This window comes from Aquarana catesbeiana, linkage group LG05 (assembly GCF_042186555.1).
Source record: "Aquarana catesbeiana isolate 2022-GZ linkage group LG05, ASM4218655v1, whole genome shotgun sequence".
In the NCBI taxonomy this organism is placed as follows: Eukaryota; Metazoa; Chordata; class Amphibia; order Anura; family Ranidae; genus Aquarana; species Aquarana catesbeiana.
This window is the reverse complement of record NC_133328.1, coordinates 302,186,487-302,207,359: the sequence shown is the minus strand read 5'-3', so window position 1 is coordinate 302,207,359 and position 20,873 is coordinate 302,186,487. Positions and strand designations below refer to the sequence as shown.

Here is a 20,873-nt window from a genome sequence, read left to right as displayed (position 1 = left end):
TGGGTAAACAGGAATGACCAGTTTTAACTGTCTGATTTTATGTAGGCTACTGAAGTCAATGTCTGCAGTTACCAAACCAGAATTTGCCTTGAAGTGTTTGTTACCTTAGCATTTCATATTCCTGATATGTGCATGCAGTACCATGTACATGTATAAAACATATCCTGTCTTTATACTGATGCCTTTGTGTGAAATCCCTGGTGATCCTGCCAGTCCTTCTGCTTTCCTATTAAAGAACACCCCTTGGTCCATTCTATAGTTGTGCCTGCCCTCCTCCAATGATCAGATGTGTTCTGACATGCCTCCCCTGCACAGCCATTCACTGGGAAATTTAGTGTGCTACTGCCTCTCCTCCCACAGCTCTTATGCAGCTGAGAACAGAGGGAATATGATCACTCATAAAAAGGAGGGGGGGGTTATTTATAGTGTTTATTTATATCTTTAGATAAATGTTTTGCCTTTTATTTCAATTTTAAACTGAATGGGTTGTTTTACAAGGTGATTGTTTACAATCACTTTAACTCTGTTTCCATATGTACACAATAAATAAACAGGCATTTTGCTAAGTATATCAAACTATAAAAAAATGGAAAACTGTTTATGTGCCAGAAAGTCCATACAGAATTTGGTAAACTTCCCTTGTCTTAGGAGGACTAAGACAAAACAAACTAAACATGTATTTTACACAAATTTCATCAATAGATATATCCATTTAAAGTGTTTCCATATTCCTATTTTTATATTTGCTCTATTGAAGTATAACTAAAGGCAAAACTTTTTTTTAGTTTTGGATAGAGTAGTGAGGGATTAGAACACCTGTCCGTTTTAATTGCTGCCCGTGTCCCCGTTAGGGAGATTTACTCTCTCTATTTGTCTTGTTTACTGTTATCATTGAAAATGAAAGTAAAAGAAAATCCTAAATATTGAGTTGTCCCCAGAAAAGTAAGAGGGAAATCTTCCAATGGGGACACTAGTTCTGGTGAACTGGGGGTCCCCAAGAAATTCCCTTAATTTGCAGGGAATTCCTTTCACTTCCTGTTGGCTATGGAACAGGAAGTGAAGGAAAATCTCAGCAATCGGACACAGATGGCAAAAAAAAAAAAAAAAAAAAAATCTGACAGGGGTTACCCTTCCTTCCTCTATCCAAAGTGAAAAAAAAAAGTTTTGCCTATAGTCCTACATTAACTTTACCTTTTTCAATATGGTTCTGCCTTGATGCCCAGATATGAGCCTACCTCATCTCCTGTACCTCTGTAACTGCAATGTTTTAACCATATCTTCCTCCTTCTACCACACATACACACACACTGTATTGCTGTACCTTTGGCTGAGCTTCCATAAGCTTTGTGTTTCTACGATCCCAGCCAGCACCATCAAGAAACAATCCATATATGTAGACTCCACCAATATCAGCTGGAGGAGGGGCATTGACATCTTCTTTCATCATTCTGGTGACATCATTATGTAAAATGACACTGTCTAAGGCCCAGCCTTTTGATAAATTCATGCGTGTTGTTTCTTGTCTCATGGCTGTCAGAAATCCCTGTTTAGGGTAAAAAAATATGATGAAACAATTGCATTTTAACATAACGATCAAAAAGCGGACTGGGAAATGGTTAAGACATAAAAATGAATTCCACTGTATAAAATTTATTTTGGAAATGTTTTATAAATTGTCCTAGAAACACTGTGGCACTATAAAGAACACTCATTATTTGATCTAATCATGTCAATCGTTTGTTACCAAGTAAAAATGCTCAACTAAAAATGTCCATATATACTAAATATTATAAAAAGGTTTCAGACATCTTATTTAAATGCTATAATTTAAAAGCAAGGTGTAGTAAGTACAGTACCTGTGGATTAAAGAATCCAGTCATCCAGAACTGATTGGGGCGCCCATCAAACAGCCAGCTCCTGAACTGCATATTTCTTTCCAGCAGTTCTGTAAACCAAAAACCTAAGGTGGCAGAGTCCCAGGAAATCTTATACCAGAGCTTTGGGATTCTGGCATCGTACATGTTATCCAAGGCATCTCGCAAATCTTCTGACATAATGATGGTACCTAAGGAAAAAACAATAATAAAACTATATTCAACATAAGCCATAGACAACAAAAAAGATGCAAATGAAAGCAGAAAAAAAAAAATATATTAGTAATACACTGGCAATGGCTATCAATCATTAGAACAAAGATTTGAACAAGCTTGGCAGAGACAGAATTACAAATTAAATAGGCATAAAAGAAATGCTATATCCTGAGCAACACTACTAAAAAAACATTCACACTGTAGCCAAAGTGATAATGTTTCATACTCTATTAAATCCTTGCTCCGATCATTCAAAATGCCAGCAAACTGAACAGAAAGGTTTTATGCTAAAGCATAGAAGACATGTAATTCATAGCAATCTGGTTCAACAAGTGTTGAAATAGGTGATGTTTGAGTGGCTGCAATTGGTTACAGCACTTTTTTGCTATTATCACCCTCCAACTATAGGCCAAAGTCTACATAAACAGAACACAATAGATGAGCTGTAACCAATTGCAGCCACTCAAACATCACCTATCAAAAACAGTAACCAAATACAGCACAAATCATGTGTAGGCCCCATCAGATGTGTATATGTCTTTCATTAGACACTCTGGGACCCCAAAATCTCAATGGAGTGCCGACCAAAATGTTGACTTTCTTGGCAAAAGTTTTGGGCTGATTCACTCCTTTTCTATCTTCCTACATTGATTTTTAGATGCTGCTGACAAGCCAGTGGTGGGCCACACAGAGTGGGACTGGTGTATGCAAGTCCTGAACCTTCACAAAAACAATAGAGAGTTGCATATTAGAGCGCTCCAGGCTTTAGTTGCTGAGGAACAGAATGTTTGTATTTCATTTAGACAGTCATTTTTGGATATTCTGCCTTTAGAATAAGCTGCTTTATATCACATTGCTGAGACAATCTACTTGAGCATATGTGAAGATCAGAGATGTGCAGTCAGGGGAGGCAGAGACTCAACTGCCATGAACATAAAAAATTTGGGGGTAGGTAGCCTAAGTCATACCCCACCACTGGAAAAATTTGGGGCTCCTATGACCTATTGTTCCAGAGATACAGGGCTCCTTGTGCAGCCTGTCAGAAGCTAAATACAGAGCAGCCAGTTTAAATACAAGCTGGCACACACTGTTTGCAGCAGACTGAGAGGTTGAGCTCACAGTGCCTCTCCTCACTTCTTGTCAGAGGCACTGAGCTCAATGGACAGCTTGGAGTCTTGGACCAATGGTAAAGTACCATTAGCCCCAGCTGTCCCATAAAAATGCTGCAGTGGAGGCACGCCTCTCACTGCAGTGTCATAGAAGGGGCATGTGTCTAAAAGACAAATACTCCCTTCCAGCCCAGCCCTCTTAACTACAAGGAAAAAACATGTGTTTATGTGTATAAGATTTACCCACAATCCAATGTTTTTCTCACACAGTTAAGAGGGAGAATGAGAAGCTGCTGCTGTTGAAAAGGTAATGTTGTAATCAAGCTAAATCATATATTATTATGCTATATGTTATAAGATAATAATTTATTATTCATCTATTTACTGTGAAATTACTGTTTTCAAGTTATAACCTCTAAACTTCAGTAATTTGCCCATTAATCCACCTGCTTGAGTACAGTTTTTGAAAATATAGTAAATTACTATAAAAACGATATATAATAATTATTTGTATATTACTTATGGTAATTAACCCCTTGCCACCCAGGCAAATTCTGATACTTCTCTCCTACATGTAATAATCATCATTTTTTTGCTAGAAAATTACTCAGAACCCTCAAACATTATATATATATTGTTTTAGCAGACACCCTAGGGAATAAAATGGTGGTCGTTTTATGTTACATGATATTTGCGCAGCAATTTTTCAAATGCTTTTTTTTGGAAAAAAAAAACAGTTTGGTGAATATATAAAAAGAAAAACCCACTAAACATAACCCGATTTTTTTGTATAATGTGAAAGATGATGTTACGTCAAGTAAATATATACCTAACATGTCACGCTTTAAAATTGAACACTCGTGGAATGGCGCCAAACTTCAGTACTTAAAAATCTCCATAGGTGACGCTTAAATTTTTTTTTTACAGATTACATGTTTAGAGTTACAGAGGAGGTCTAGTGCTAGAATTATGGCTCTCGCTCTAACGATTGCGGCGTAGGTAACCTGTGTGTATCTGGCTCTGATACTAACCAGTGACTCACCAGCCACTGACCTCACCGCACTGGTGAAGATAATTGTAAAACATGCACTGTTGATAGGTGGGAATAAGAAGCACACAAGTCCTTCAAACCGTGTATAAAAAAAAAAAAAAACCTTCATATTGTTATTATACAACCAAAAAAACATCAATTATACGGTGTCTATGGCATAGACATTTGCACTGGTACAACTCCATAACGGACATTCACTTTACAAAAGATCACATGTCATCCGTGGGTGTTGACATGTGACTTACAAGCAGAAATACTTTGATAAAAATAAATGGAGGATTTATGACTATATGGGCTGTCTTCCAAGCATAAAAATCCTAGCGTGACTGCAGTAAGTTACAGCTAAGTATTGCAGCAGATAAATAGACTCTTCTGAAAATAACAGTCTTCTAGTACAGAGGATATGTCCTAGATTCCAATGAACCCTGCCTACTGTGAGAAGTATCTGCTTTATATGGCAGACTGCACAACCTAGAACTTCTAATTGTAAGGACTGCAAAGAATCCAAGATAGTTTTCATATGTAAACACAAGAATACAGTATTACCAAATACATAAGTATCCTTTACTAAACAAGCACAAGGCGATAAGGTTGTAAAATGTAAATGTTTAGAAAAGCATTATCGCACATATAGCCACTGAAGACATCCCGGGATGTAGAGAGGCAATAAAATGTGACATTTGACCACAAAAGTCATTATTAGCAAGAATGATAGAGAGACTTGCCCAAAGGATTCAAACGATGCTATACAAGGACAATTCTGCTCATAGCATTACATTGCCGGGTTTAATTAAGTAATTAAGGATAAAGCATTCTTACATTTCTAATTCTGTATCCATTTATGTATAGCAACACAGAGAAGAAAGCGCTGCTTGGTGCAAGGCTATCAACATATATTGATAGATAACTGTCTATTTACAACAGTATACATATGAAATTCTATTTTGAAGTGTTTTTACATTATAGAGCTGCCTGGATGATCCACAGAATCAATGTAGTCATCATTAAAAGCGATCAGTTAAATGATGGGAATTAAGCAATAGTTGAAGGACAACAGCAAAAAAAAAAAAAAAAAGCACATGCAATTGCTACACAATTCATTTTGTAATTTAAGGTTATTAAAAATTACCTTTCCTTTTCAATCTGCTGCAATCTTCTGTAAAATTCAATGTGATATGGCAACCTGGGAGTGTTCTATACTCCATTGTACAGAACATCCCTATAAATGTAACTTCTTACTTGTGTGATTGGCTCACTGATTACCCAGAATTCAAATTTTAGGCACCCTTTGCGATGGAAATTTCATTTTTGGTACGGTAAGAATCTGCTACAAAGTTTTGTTTTTTTCACTCAACAAAAGTGAAGTTATTCTTTAAAAATAGGGAATATCACTCTTAAAACTGGACTTTGTGTAGATAAAAATAATAAGTTATGTGTTGGGTAAACCATAACCCCCATTTTCTATCCCCCAATTTTGATAACTCACTGCTGCTGTCTTAACTTACTTACTGCCCAGATAGAGTCCCTCTCTAGGGGACCCCCTTTTTTCTTCCTTCCTTGCACTATGCACTATGCCTGCTTTGTTTCTGTCCTCGGGGGCCTACCCTATTAAACCTCATACTGCCTAGATCCACATGGCAAGGCATGGCCCCCTACTATTGTTGTAAAAATAATTATTTTTTTCAACTGTTCTTTACAATGCATCATTGGCTCATAGTATATAATTTGAACCTCTCTGATGTGCTTTTCTTTGACTAGCTTGACAAATGTTCAACAATTTACACATTGGTAAACCTAAATAAAATATTTGAACCAGAAAAAAAAACATAACCAAATACAGTTGCCTCATGAAATACAGTTGCCTCATGTACGTGATGCTATCTTGGTCTTAGCTTCCTGCTGTTTCCCTGTAATACAGACGTCATACAGGAAGAGGGAAGGTCATGCACAAGATAGTTCTATTGATCAAGCTGCACTGTTGTGTTTTTGCAGAAGGATTTGAGGCATCTGGCTGTGTTGTCTGGCAGGGGATAACAACATTGATTGCAGAGAATTACAAATCCTTTGGCAGGCAAAACGGTTCACATATATGTATGTAAAGTGCAACTTCACCTTTTCAGAAATAACGAAAAGGTGACATCTTCGATCCTAAACACCTCCCCCCCAAGCCCCACTGCATTTACCTCTGTGGGTGATACAGTTTCTCTGTATAAGCGGGCCGATGCAGCGGTCCTGGGGTTTGAAAGCCATGCTGTTCTTCTTCGTTCTCTAGGGACACCAGGATGGATCAGATCGGTTCTATTTGGTCAGCACCAGCACGTGGCTGCACTGACCAATCAAACCACTCTGATTTGTCCCGATGGTCCTAAGGAAAGAAGAACAACACAGGACTGCTGCACCAGGCTGCATGGACATTGAAACTATCACCCATAGAGGTAAGTGCAGCACCTGGGGAGGTGGTGAGGATGTAAGATGTTAGTTCGACTTTTTTTTTTTTTTTTCCCCAGAGGTGAGGTTTTTCTCGTAAACAATTTTCGTTTAATGAATACAGTATTTGTCTGAAAAAAATTGGAAGATCGAGACCACAGTTATCACCAGAATGAGAGTTCCCATCAGGGTATTTTTTTTTCTTTTTTTGCAGTGACAACAATAAAATTTAGTGTAAAAATATGGAATTTTGGCACTTGTTTAGCACATACTAGTTCTTGTCTGTGAAGTAAAACATTGAAGTCAGGCAACTAGCATTTTCAGAATGATGCCAGCAATGACAGCTTCCATGTTTTTATCCTGACAGGTGTACTTTGAAGTATAAGGTGAGAAGCAGGTGACCTTGAGGGCAGCAGTGATCTGTTCTTGTATCACTTTCCATAAAACGTGTTGGTTAAGTCACTTCAGCACAAGATACAATAAAACAACAGATGCTTTTAGTCCTGTCTGGGCTCACATATGGCATTACAATAATTGACAGAAAAAAAACTATACTGAATACTTATTTTGTCACAACGCCTTTTAAAGCTAAAACTGCACCCCATTACCTTGTGTGGCTGCTTTCCTAGTTGTAAATATTGATTACTATCTCCACAACATCTCACTGGATGATTTACTCCTACACTGGCTTCTGACATCTCCTGGAGACCCTGATGAGACATCCCCACTGTGTCTCTTCCATGTATTCTATCATTTGCAACTAGACACTTGAGCTGTTTATTTGGCTTTACGGAGAGTTTTTTTGGGGAGAGTGACACCATCATTCTGATGATCGTCAGCTAAAAGTATTTTTAGACAAATATACTGCATATTGGACACTGGATGGAGCTGACAATAAAAGGAAGTTATAGTATTAGAGGAAACACAGGAAACATTTGTGCCAGACTGCCTTTAATAAATCAACTCCAAATTGTACATGAGGTTGGATGAAGTATTGGTGAGATATGAATAGTAAGTGCATGTAAATAGACACAGCCAAGATGCAAGAGAAGCTGACGTTTGCCCTTGTATAATGTTAAACATTTTGCTGAAGGAAAGCACAAGAGAGGAAAAAAGTACAAGGGAAATGGAGAGGGTAAGGGAAAGAGAGCGGGTACAAGAAGAGAAAGAGACAGGGAACAGGAAGGAAAAGAGAGGGTAGGGGAAGGGAAAGAGATAGATAGGGGAAGGGGAGGGCAAATCACTCACCCTCACTCCACCAACATCACAGCCCTGACTACTGCTTTTCTAAAGCTAGAAGTGGATCTTGAAGGCAACTTGGGTCCTTAAATGCTGTCCCAGGGGACCACACACTTAGGATTTTACCAAGCGAGTTCTGAAACATAGCAATCAGTCATGCCCATTATTCTCTACAAAACTTTCTGGTAATTCAAGGTTCAAGCTCTTGTGATTGACTGTTTGGTACGTGTAAAAGTGGATGAGACATGTTCATGCTCATATTTGGTTGAAAGATCAACAGGTTTGTTATGTAGCTGGGCTTTTCACAGGTCTCTATGTATGTTGGTGCAATATAGTTCTATTTACTGTACGTGGCATATCTGTATCCACGGCCCTAGTAATAGGTTTTCCCCAATGGAATCCCCAGGACAGAGAAGCCAATATGTGATTCAACTTGTTAGCAACTACATTAAACTAAAATATTCTACTGGGTCGACATTTTTAGTTGAATATAAACTTTATTTATCCCACCCCTGTTGTTATGCAGAAAACAATATAATGTGAATTAGCAAACATATTTGCTCTTAAGATAAATATGCATTTTCTGTTTAATGAACTTGTTATATGCAGCAGTCAAAGAATGGCCAGGACAGGATATAGTATCTACAGCCTAACTTGAAGGGCATTCTTGCACAAGATTTATGGTCTACTGCCACATTTCCCAAATGATGTTCACTCATGTGTGTGCAGTCAGGTCTAACAGCCTGAGATCATGCCCAAACCCAATTATACTCTCTGGCAATCATGTGATAAAGCAGTGTAAAGGTTTGTGTTTAAGGGTACATATTTACAACAGAACAACTTTGATCCCCATAAAAGTCAACTGAAATGTAAAAGCAACTTAGAATGAATTTCAATTTCTGTATCCATAACAGTTATTTGTGATATCTATATTGTGTTTGTATAGATGTTTTTAAGATGTTGTTTGAATAAATTCAATTTTTTATCTATAATTGTACCCCTTTATGAGGTACCGGAATAGTCCAATTAGCTTTGGGTGGTGAGGTAGGACTTGATTGGAGCAGTCCTTACCAATTTTTTCCTCCCCCCTATCCCCCCTTCCCCTTCAACTTAGAATGAAGTCAAATGCAGGTCAAAAGCACCTTTGAAGAATTTTTGAAACATCTCAAGCTGAGCCTGAATACAAGCTGAATGCACCTGAATGCATGACGACCTGTCCATCTAGACCAGGGATAAGCAATTAGCGGACCCCCAGCTGTTGCAAAACTACAACTCCCATCATGCCTCTGCCTCTCAATGTCATGCTTGTGGCTGTGAGAGTCTTGCTATGCCTCATGGGACTTGTATTTCTGCAAAAGCTGGAGGTCCGCTAATTGCATATCACTGATCTAGACACACCCCAATGAATACACTGCTATCTACCACAAATGTGCATGGTCAGCCACTTGTAAAATCCATATATTTTCAAACCACATTACAAACGTTCATTAGTGCTTCAAATCATAATTGTTGGCCATGACCATATCATACATGATTTATACAGTCTGCAAAAAGAATATAATCTTTACAATATGCTATAATAAAATACAACCACATAAGAAGTTTATTTTATTAGACATTAGTCATTATGCAGAAAATGTATAGTCCTCTGCTTATTGTTTTACTGCTCAGTCTTTACAGGATTTAGAGGGAACACTGTGAAGATTCTGACAGGAATTTGGATATGTTTATTTGCATTGCACAGTAGCATCCAGAGGACTAACTGTACCAAAGGATAAAAGTAAGTGTGAATGAAATACATTTATACAAATTCATTTTAAAGCTACTTTTATCGTTTGACCTTCATAGCCATGCACAGAATTATAGCTTTCTACATAGGTACATCTGTTAGCTGCTGAGCTACATTTGGAGCAACTGAGAATTCTGTCACTACAGCTATCTGTCAATGCCTGCAGCCTGAGTCAGTGCTATGGAATGAAACAGCTCAATGCAATTTAAAATGACTAAAGATGAAGGCAAGGAACCTTCAACCCTGACCAGAGTTCATCTTGTAGGGGAGTGTAAAAGCAAGTGATTCTTGCGATTCACTCTGTATCCAATATGTTCTTATATACATTTACATGGTTTTATAAGCCTGTGTGACGAATAAAGGCCTCTCATTTAATTATTTGTTTATTATAATTTTTGGACACAGAAATACCCATAGACACTGGTCTCCAAAATCCAGTTATGTATTTTCAAAGTTAGAAAGGGAAAATTGAGTACTGTCCGTGATACTTTTTTTATTTGCACTAACATACAATTTTTCAGGACAAGCTTTCGGGGTATGTCCCCTTCTTCAAGGTCCAAGCAGTACTGATTCACAAATTTTTAAGCAGAATGTTAAAGCAGAAGAAAAAAAAAAAAAAAAAAAAAGAGAAAACCAAACACATACAAATCAATGGTAATAAAGATAGCAGCAGAGTTAGTGAGATAAGACAGAGGGAGAGCTAGGGGGGAATGCAGAGGGGGATGCTAGTCACAGAGCGGTCGTAAAACTTTAGCATAATGTGTAAGGAAACCAATATCTAAATTCAGGCCATTATTCTTTGTGTCAAAAAGAAGTATCATTCTTAGTTCAAACGTTTTCCTTTCCTGGATAGTTCTGAAATTCCCTTTAAGAACTAAGACATTGAGGTCTTCTATAGTGTGAGAAATGATGCATAATGTGTAATGCTTACACATTATGCTAAAGTTTTACGACTGCTCTGTGACTAGCATCCCCCCAGTCCAGCCAGTCCTGAGATGCAGGTAATCTGCCTGCCAGAGAGGAAAACAAGGCTGGTGACCTGACTTCTATCCACTGCAGTTATGCAATGATAGGTAGGCCATGCCCCTGTCCCCAGCCCATAATTGGACAGTAAATAGGCAGCAGAAGCTGACTGGTATGCACATCCTTCATCTCTCTACTCCTGTGAGCATGTTCCTTGACAGCACATAGGCGCTGTAGCAGAGCCTGATTGGTTCAGAGTACTGACTCACTTTTTCCTAGTCCGGTTGTGTAGGGTACTACAGGAGACTGATAACAAAAAGGGATGTTCATCTCATCCTCTTCCTCCCTCTAGACTCTAACACACTTGCAGTTTTTTTCTGACAAGTACCTGCTCTCATTATCTCAAACCCCACCTAGGTGAGAATAACGTGTGCTTGGCGCACCCCCTTTACCCCCACTAGCTGTAGCGTCCTGGGACCCATCACACATCCGAGGAGGCTGCATAACCAGTCTCATTAGGCCCCTTTCAGAAGGGCATCTCCATTTTGCGGAATCCGCTTGCTCAGCGGGGAATCGTTCTGCCGATTCCCGCTGAGCAGGTGGATAACAGGTCCATCTCCGCTCACTGTGCAGAGCAGAGACGGACACAGTCCCACTCTCCTCTATGGGGAAATTGGGTGAAAATGGACAGCCAGTCCATCGACATCCAATCCTATCCGACCTGCCAGATGGACGGAAAATAGGACCACCATTCGTCTGGTTTTGCCAGGAAGGATCGGATAGCGACGGATGTCAGCGGACATGTCACCGCTGACATGCGCCGCTCCATAGGGGAGAGTGCAAGTTCTGATCAGGTCCGCCTGAAAAACTGACAGGTGGACTTGAATGGACTGCCTGTGTGAAATGGGCCTTTCCCCGCCATGTCTTGCACATGTGCAGTGGTGATCCAACTGTGAGACATCATAAAGTCACAGCCAGCTCCTAAATCTAACACTGGGTATACACATTCAGTTCTCTTTTTTTTGTTTAACCAGCGAGTTGAACAAAAAAATAAAAATAGAGAAATCCCCACACCAACACAACAATGTGTGATGCGAGGATCTCTCCTGCTGTGCTATTGTATTCTGACAGGGGGACTACCCCCATGCCAGAATATACTGATCAAAATGCTGGTTTTCCAGCTAGATCGTTCAACACAAGCCAGTCATTAGAACGGCTTCTGTTGAACAGACAGTGGTACACATATACCAAAAGTCAGCTGGTTCCTGCTGTGTATCAGGCTTAAAGGGGTTGTAAACCTTTGTGTTTTTTCACCTTCATGCATCCTATGCATGAAGGCGAAAAAACATCCTGGTGAAAAAACATCCTGGGGAAAAAAACACCTGTCAGTGACCGGCCCCCCAGCCCCCCGTTTTACTTACCTGAGCCCTCAAACTTGACTGGTGGGGACGCGCTGTCTCTCTGCCCGGGGTTCTCGGCTCTTGATTGGATAGATTGATAGCAGCGCAGCCATTGGCTCCCACTGCTGTCAATCAAATCCAATGACGCGAGCGCCGGGGGGCGGAGCCGAGTCCTGCATTCGGCCTCTATGGACACCAACTGCTGGACTCGGGATCGAGCCCGCAAGGTAACTCCCACGGGGAAGCGCTTCTCCAAGGGGGTTATCAGATGTGGGGAGGAGCCGTGAGGGACGCCGGGGGACCCAAGAAGAGCAGGTTCAGGGCCACTCTGTGCAAAACAAGTTGCACAGTGAAGGTAAGTATGATATGTTTGTTATTTTTAAAAAAAATTACCTTTACAATCACTTTAAGATGCCAGATCACTGAAGCCTGGAAAGAATCTGCTGCAGAGAGGACAGCGCTGGACTCCATGGACCAGTACATATATGTTTCTTAAAAGTCAAACTATTTGTAGAAACTGACTTTTAATGCTTTACAACCCAAGTGAAGTTTAATCCTTTAGTTCATTGAAAGAATAAATGTAATAATTTTTGAATTATATTGTGTTTTTGGAATTCTGCTATAATATTCAGTAAAATATTATAGGATTGTGGAGTACAATAACATTTTGGGAAGACTGCCCCATTCAATGGAGTGGATTTACTAAAGGCAAATAGACTGTGCACTTTGCAAGTGCAGCTGCACTCATTTTCCCCAGAGCTTAATGTTTCCTAAATTCCCCAATGTTAGATCAAACAAGTAAAATATCTTTTTTGCAAACTTTTTCTTTTTTACACTGTAACATAGAGGAAAAGTATGTCACAGCATCCCATTAGTTTGCAAACAAATATATTTTGCTTTGGTTTACTCTAAAGTGTATAAGAAAAAGAGATGCCATCTGCCTCCTAGCAGGCCAGTTGTCTGGTATCTTGGCATCTTTTAGATTACTAAGAAAATCTACAGATTACCATATGCTCCAGCTGTCCTGTAGTCAACATTTCCCTGCCCGGCTTCATCTAATCCTTCTAAGCTTTCAGCGTAGGAGGTGAAGGAATGAACAGATCCTCTCCTATTGAGCTCTTTACTTTCTGCATTAGTCAGTGTCAGGTCCAGAGGCATGCTGCCTTCATTCAATTCAAGGCCAACAGTTTGATTCAAACTAGCAATACATTCCTGCCAATAAATAAAACTCTGCATCTCCATGCGATTCAAACTTTGAAGAATACAACCATGTAATGATTAAAAAAACCTCACTTTTAATAAGAGAACTTGTTAAAATATAAGAAACAGTATGATAATATTATTTCAAAGCACATTTTTAAGACCAAAATTAGGCAAGACGAGATTCTGTGTTCATAATAATGGCACGCGCACATAAAATGTCTGAACTGACAATCTTTTGCTCTAAACACCCACTTATAAATTATTTTTTTTCTTCAAATTGGCAATAAAATGTGGGTAGTTAAGACACTTTTACTTTTTAGACATTTTTGTTTTTTTATGTCTCTGGTGTCTTACAAGAACTAAAAATTAGATTTTCGTCAGACACAAAGGGGTTGGTTTACTAAAATTGCAGAGGGCAAAATATGGAAGCGCTACATAAACTGTTGGCTCTATATAAATCCTGTATAATAATAATAATAATAATAATAATGGTGCAGTTGTGCATGGTAGCCAGTCAGCTTCTAACTTCAGCTTGTTTATTAAATCTTTGACAAAAATGGAAACTGATTGGTTTCTATGCAGAGCTGCGCAAGATTTTGCACTCTCTAGTTTTATTCCCTAGTTTCCCATTAAACTATTTCCATTAATTTTTTGGTCTCAGGTGATATTGTTGTGTACCAGTGAGCATTTGTTCAAAGCATTTGGAATTAATATTGATTACTTGCAGACCTTAAAATACATATATACACTATAATGTCAAAAGTATTGTGACGCCTGCCTTTACACCAGGTATATGCAATTAGCGGACCTCCAGCTGTTGCAAAACTACAAGTCCCATCATGCTCTGCCTCTAGGTGTCTTGCTATGCATCATGGGACTTGTAGTTCTGCAACAGCTGGAAGTCTGCTAATTGCATATCCCTGTTTTACACGCACATGAACTTTAATGGCACCCCAGTCTTAGTCCGTAGGGTTCAATATTGAGTTGGCCGACCTTTTGCAGCTATAACAGCTTCAACTCTTCTGGGAAGTCTGTCCACAAGGTTTAGGAGTGTGTCTATGGGAATGTTTGACCATTCTTCAAGAAGAGCATTTGCGAGGTTAGGCACTGATGTTGGATGAGAAGGCCTTGCTCCCAGTCTCCGCTCTAATTTATCCCAAAGGTGTTCTATCGGGTTGAGGTCTGGACTCTGTGCAGGCCAGTCAAGTTCTTCCACCCCAAACTCGCTCATCCATGTCTTTATGGACCTTGTTTGTGCACAGTCATGTTAGAACAGGAAGGGGCCATCCCCAAACTGTTCCCACAAAGCTGGGAGCATGAAATTGTCCAAAATGTCTTGGTATGCTGATGTCTTAAGAGTTCCCTTCAGTGGAACTATGGGGCCAAGGCCAACACCTGAAAAACAACCCCACACCATAACCCCCCTCCACCAAATGATTTGGACCAGTACGCAAAGTAAGGTCCATAAAGACATGATGAGCGAGTTTGAGGTGGAGGAACTTGACTGGCCTACACAGAGTCATGACCTCAACCTGACAGAACACCTTTGGGATGAATTAGAGTGGAGACTGCGAGCCAGGCCTTCTCGTCTAACATTAGTGCCTGACCTCACAAATGCGCTTCTGGAAAGATGGTCAAATAATCCCATAAACACACTCCTAAACCTTGTGGACAGCCTTCCCAGAGGAGTTGAAGCTGTTATAGCTGCAAAGGGTGGGCCAACTCAATATGGAACCCTATGGACTAAGACTGGGATGCCATTAAAGTTCATGTGCGTGTAAAACAGGGATATGCAATTAGCGGATCTCCAGCTGTTGCAGAACTACAATAAATATATTTATATATTTTAGGGCTGTTTTTAGCAACAATCTGGCAGCATATCTTAACCCCTTCACGCCGAACATACGCAAATATATGTTCACGGCTTGAAGGGGTTATACCGGCTGCAGGCATCACCCCGGTACCGGTTTTTTAGAGCCAGCTTTTTGCTTTTTAGTGATAACAACCGATGTGGCTAAAGGCCACAAGGAGCCTAAGGAGCAGGAGGGGACATCCCGCTGGGAGACCTGAGCCAACATTTGGCGCATCCGCCTCCAAGGCTGAGACCCAAACAAAGCTGGATTCGGCTTCGATTTGGTCTCCGATGTGAAATCGGTTTACTCAGCTGCCAATGGTGCCAATTTTAAAAAAAATGACAGTATTCAGAAACGCAGATTTTGGCAATCTGAATACTTTCAAGTGCAAAGGAAGGATTTACACTCTTTATGGAGGGATCTTTTAGACCCCAGATCTCTCCATAAAGAGTACCTGTCACCACCTATTACTGTCAAGGGATGTTTACATTCCTTGTGACAGCAATAACAGTGATCAGATTTTTTTTTTTTTTTTTTTATTTAAAGGGATAATGTTAAAAAATAAATAAAAATAAAATAAATAATTATATTTTTTTAAAAGCGCCCCCGTCCCTGCGTGCTCACACAGCAAAGAAAATGCATACGCAAGTCGCGCGCGCAAATGTAAACAGTGTTCATATCACACATGTGAGGTATTGCCACGATTGTCAGAGTGAGAGCAATAATTCTAGCCAAAGACCTCCTCTGTGACTCTAGGAGGAGTGGAGGTTGAAGAGTGGACGAGTTGTGTACTTGTCCGTATAGAGGGGAGCAGAGTCTGCACACATAACAGTCACCTGGGGGGATTCAATGTGCAACAGGCGGGAAAACAACGAGAGGGTTCTACATCGTCCTCCTCCCCTGGGGATAGCCGGGAGAGTACACCTCCCTGGGGGAAGAAGTGAGATCAAGTGATATTGACAGCAACATCAGTGAAGAAAGGTCTAGGGGAAGATCTCGAGCGGGGAAAAAGGACTCATCCCTGAAGATCCCTTTTCTGGATATGGTGGCAGAGGCTGTGATGTACAGTTGACCGATCCGGATGTCCTGGGTTAGTGGAAGCAAGAGCCATTGCTAAAGAGACTACAGGAAACCATCTATGAAGACTGCCTATGATATTCCATACTGCCTGTCACCCCTGTAGGGGTATAAGGAGCTGGTGAGTGGGGAGCCATAGGGGGGAGTACAGAAGTCACCGGTTAATTTTGAGCACAAGAGTCACCAGACTATTTGGAACCTTTTGAAACAAACTCCTTTTTTTTTTGCTAAACAATTTTTTGGAGTATTGCAGACTTTTCACTTCTTGATTGCAAAAACATTTTTTTTTTTTTTACAATTTGTATTAGGGTGGCACATATTGCACATATGCCTAGCACTGCAGATCACTTTAGTTTACATGTTGGTGTCATTTTTCATTCTATATAATTTATGGTATAATTGATCACTTTTATTTTTAACTGATTAGTTTGGATATAGATACATGTTTATAGGGGGTTATTATATAATGTGTATATCATTACAGTGGTTTTGGTAGCACTGGTGTTGCACATATAGTTCACACATCCCCCAATTAGGGAGCGCCATTCACCCCCTTCTTTATTTATTTACACACACTAGGTCCCTCGTGGGTCTATCAGGGGAGGCTACATACCTTATTTTCTTTTATAGTCCTAAGCGCGGAGTTTCTGTGTTTTTTGTAACTCTAACCTGGTAACCGTTACATTTTTTTAAAGCATCCCCTATGAAGATTTTCAAGTACCATTCCACAAGTGTGCGCAATATCAAAGCGTGACATGTTCGGTATCTATTTACTCAATGTAACATCATCATTCACATTATACAAGAAAATTGGGATCATTTTACTGTTTCTTGCTTTTTTTTTAATTCATGAAAGTTTCTTTTTTCCCAAAAAATGGGTTTGAAAGACAGTTGCGCAAATACCGTATTTATCGGCGTATAACACGTACCCCAATTTAGGAGGGAATTTTAAGGAAAAAAAAACTTTTAGGAGGGAAGTTGAAGGAAAAAAAAACTTACATTTAAATGCCCATCATTGCAGCCTTCTCAGTGCAGCCTTGCCCCAGTGCAGCCATGTCAGTGCAGCCATGTCAGTGCAGCCATGATAGTGCAGCCTTCCCCAGTGCAGCCATGTCAGTGCAGCCTTGTCAGTGCAGCCTTCCCCAGTGCAGCCTTCCCCAGTGCAGCCTTCCCCAGTGCAGCCTTCCCCAGTGCAGCCCTCCCCAGTACAGCCTTGTCAGTGCAGCCTTCCCCAGTGCAGCCTTCGTCAGTGCAGCCTTCCCCAGTGCAGCCTTGTCAGTGCAGCCTTCCCCAGTGCAGCCTTCCCCAGTGCAGCCTCGCATCCTGTGATCCCGGACCCCTGCCATCCTGTCTTTCAAAATCGCCGACCGCGATTTGAAAATGGCGCCGCCGGCGCCGAAATACACGGAGCCGGTCCTCGGCTCTTCTCGGCGGCTCTAGTTTATTTTCGGCTCCACTCGTAGTCCCGAGCGGAGCTATCCGAACCTAGCCGAGTACACTCGGCTAGGTTCAGGCGGCGCTCGAGTGAAGACGAAAGTGGCCGAGAAGAGTCGAGGACCGGCACTGTGTATTTCGGCGCCGGCGGCGCCATTTTCAAATCGCGGTCGGCGATTTTGAAAATCTGGCAGCTCCGGATTGCAGGGGATCGGCGTATAACACGCACCCGCGATTTTCCCCTGATTTTAAGGGGAAAAAAGTGCGTGTTATACGCCGATAAATACGGTACTGTGCGACATAAAAAATTTGCAACAATCACCATTTTATTCTTGAGGGTCTCTGCTAAAAATATATATATATATATATATATATATATATATATATATATATATATATATATATAATGTTTGGGGGTTCTAAGTAACTTTCTAGCAAAAAAATAGGATTTTTTATAACAGCTTACCTGTAAAATCCTTTTCTTTCGATGTACATCACGGGACACAGAGCCTCAGTAATTACTGATGGGTTATATAGGTATCACTAGGTGATTGGACACTGGCACACCCTAACCAGGAACTTCAACCCCATATATAATCCCTCCCCCTACAGGGATACCTCAGTTTTGTAGCAAAGCAATATAAGTGTATTAGAAGAGGGGTGGGACCTCTGTGTCCCGTGATGTACATCGAAAGAAAAGGATTTTACAGGTAAGCTGTTATAACAAATCCTATTTTCTTTCTCATACATCACGGGACACAGAGCCTCAGTAATTACTGATGGGATGTCCCAGAGCAATGCTATCTGAGGGGAGGGGAACCACAACCAAGAAGGGTTCAATCAGACCTGAGGACCCTGTACCGCTGCATGCAGCACACTGCGCCCAAAGGCGATATCCTCATGCCTTCTCACATCCACCTGATAGAATCTGGTGAATGTGTGGACTGAAGACCAGGTTGTGGCCTTGCAGATCTGAGCCATAGAGGCCTGGTGATGCACTTCCCAAGAACCACCAATAGCCCTTGTGGAATGTGCCTTAATCTGAAACGGAGGAATCTTCTGTTTCAAACCGTAAGCCTGAATAATCATTTGTCTAATCCATTTAGAAATGGTAGCTTTTGACGCTGCCTGTCCTCTCTTGGGACCCTCTGGCAGTACAAACAGAACATCCGTCTTGCGGAATTGAGCAGTTGCTTCCAGATAGGCCTTGACTTCTCTTACTACATCCAAAGAATGTAGTGACCCTTCTTCCGAAGAACAGGGGTCTGGAAAAAAGGAAGGCAGAACAATGTCTTGGTTTAGATGAAAATCTGAAACCACCTTCGGTAAAAAACTAGGATGAGGGCGCAGTACCACTCTATCCTTGTGTACAATCAAATAAGGCTCTTTACAAGAAAGAGCTGCTAATTCTGATACTCTTCTAGCAGAAGAAATGGCTACCAGAAAAATGTACTTCCTTGTCAACAAGACTAAAGGAATTTGACACATTGGTTCAAAAGGCTGTTTCTGTAGAACAGACAGAACCAAGTTCAAGTCTCAGGGATTTAGGGGCACCTTAACCAGAGGATTAAGACGCGACACCCCCTGTATAAAGCTTCGGACCAAGGAATGCGAAGCAAGTGGTCGTTGAAACAATACTGATAAGGCCGAGACCTGGCCCTTGATGGTACTCAAGGCCAGCTTCATCTCTAATCCCAATTGTAGAAAATCAAGAATTTTACCTATCACATATTTTCTGGGATGCCAACCCCTGGATTCACACCAGGATACATAAGCTTTCCAGACTCTATGATAAATTACTCTGGAAGCTGGCTTCCTTGCATTGATCAAGGTAGCTATCACAGGACCTGAAAGTCCACGATTTTTCAGAACGTGGGTTTCAATAGCCAAACCGTCAAATTTAGCGTTTGTAAGGCAGGATGGAACACTGGACCTTGAGATAACAGGTCTGGGCGTAACGGTAGGGTTCACGGAGAACCCACCGTCATCCTTACTATTTCTGCATACCAAGTCCTCCTGGGCCAAGCTGGGGCTACCAGGAGCACCGATTTCCTTTCCCGCCTGATCCTGCGAAGGAGTTGCGACAGTAGCAGAATAGGAGGGAATGCATAAATCAGTGAGAACCGGTGCCACAGAATCACCAATGCATCTGTCCCGCATGCAAGGGGATCCCTTGTCCTTGCCACAAATCTGTCAATCTTTTTGTTGAATCGGTATGCAAAGAGGTCTACATCTGGAACCCCCCATCTCTGGCATATGGCCCAAAAGACATCGGGATGCAGAGACCATTCCCCTGGGAGTAACTGCTGGCGACTTAAATAGTCCACCTGCCAGTTCTCTATCCCTGGAATGAAGACTGCCGATATGCATGGCACCTGCTTCTCTGCCCAGACTAAGATCTGGTTCATCTCTCTTTGAGCAGCTCGGCTCCTGGTGCCCCCCTGATGATTGATATAAGCCACTGCTGTGGCATTGTCGGACTGGATCCTGACTGGGCAACCCTGTAGCCTGAGAGTCCAGGCTCTTAGGGCTAGGTATACCGCACGGATCTCCAGAATGTTGATGGGTAAGGTCCTCTCAGTTTGGGACCGCAGACTGTTCCAGAACTGCTCCCCAACCTGAAAGACTGGCATCCATTGTTACCACCGTCCAGGTAACCGGTAGAAAGGATTTCCCCTTCTGCAGGTTTTCGGGTACTAACCACCAATTGAGGCTCTGACACACCGCCTGAGACAGGTGCATTGGAAAGTCTAATGCCTGAACCCTCTTGTTCCAGGTCGACAGGATACTGTGCTGCAGTAGTCTTGAATGAAACTGAGCATAAGGGACTGCTTCGAAAGCAGGCACCATCTTTCCTAGCAGCCTCATACAAAGGTCGACAGAGGGACCCTTCTTGGTCCTGGCAACCAGAATCAGCTCCCTTAAAGCAGTGATCTTTGCCTGAGGTAGAAATACTTTCTCCTGGCTTGTATCTATAATCAGACCCAAATATTCCAGTCTTCTTACTGGTTTTAGGAAAGATTTTTCTAGGTTGAGAATCCAACCTAGCTGTTCCAGATACTTGACTGTAGTCCTCAAGCTCTCGTTCAAAGAGGCTACCGACCAATCTATCAAGAGCAGGTCGTCTAGGTATGCTATGACAGTTATACCTTGGGCCCTTAATCTGGCCAGAGGAGGAGCCAAGATCTTTGTAAACACTCGAGGTGCAGTGGCTATCCCGAAAGGCAGAGCCACAAAC

At 41.2% G+C, this 20,873-nt stretch overlaps 1 protein-coding gene across 1 annotated transcript in view; it reads right to left on the bottom strand.

Moving 5' to 3' along the window:
• Positions 1-20,873, bottom strand: part of LOC141144794 (dynein axonemal heavy chain 5-like) — a 454,887-nt gene that overhangs the window by 23,780 nt on the left and 410,234 nt on the right. Inside the window, exons 75-76 of the mRNA XM_073630823.1 lie at positions 1,857-2,065; positions 1,322-1,543 (exon numbers count right to left, since the gene is read on the bottom strand). Of these exons, the coding sequence (XP_073486924.1) occupies positions 1,322-1,543; positions 1,857-2,065 (431 nt within the window). The remainder of the gene's footprint in view (positions 1-1,321; positions 1,544-1,856; positions 2,066-20,873) is intronic.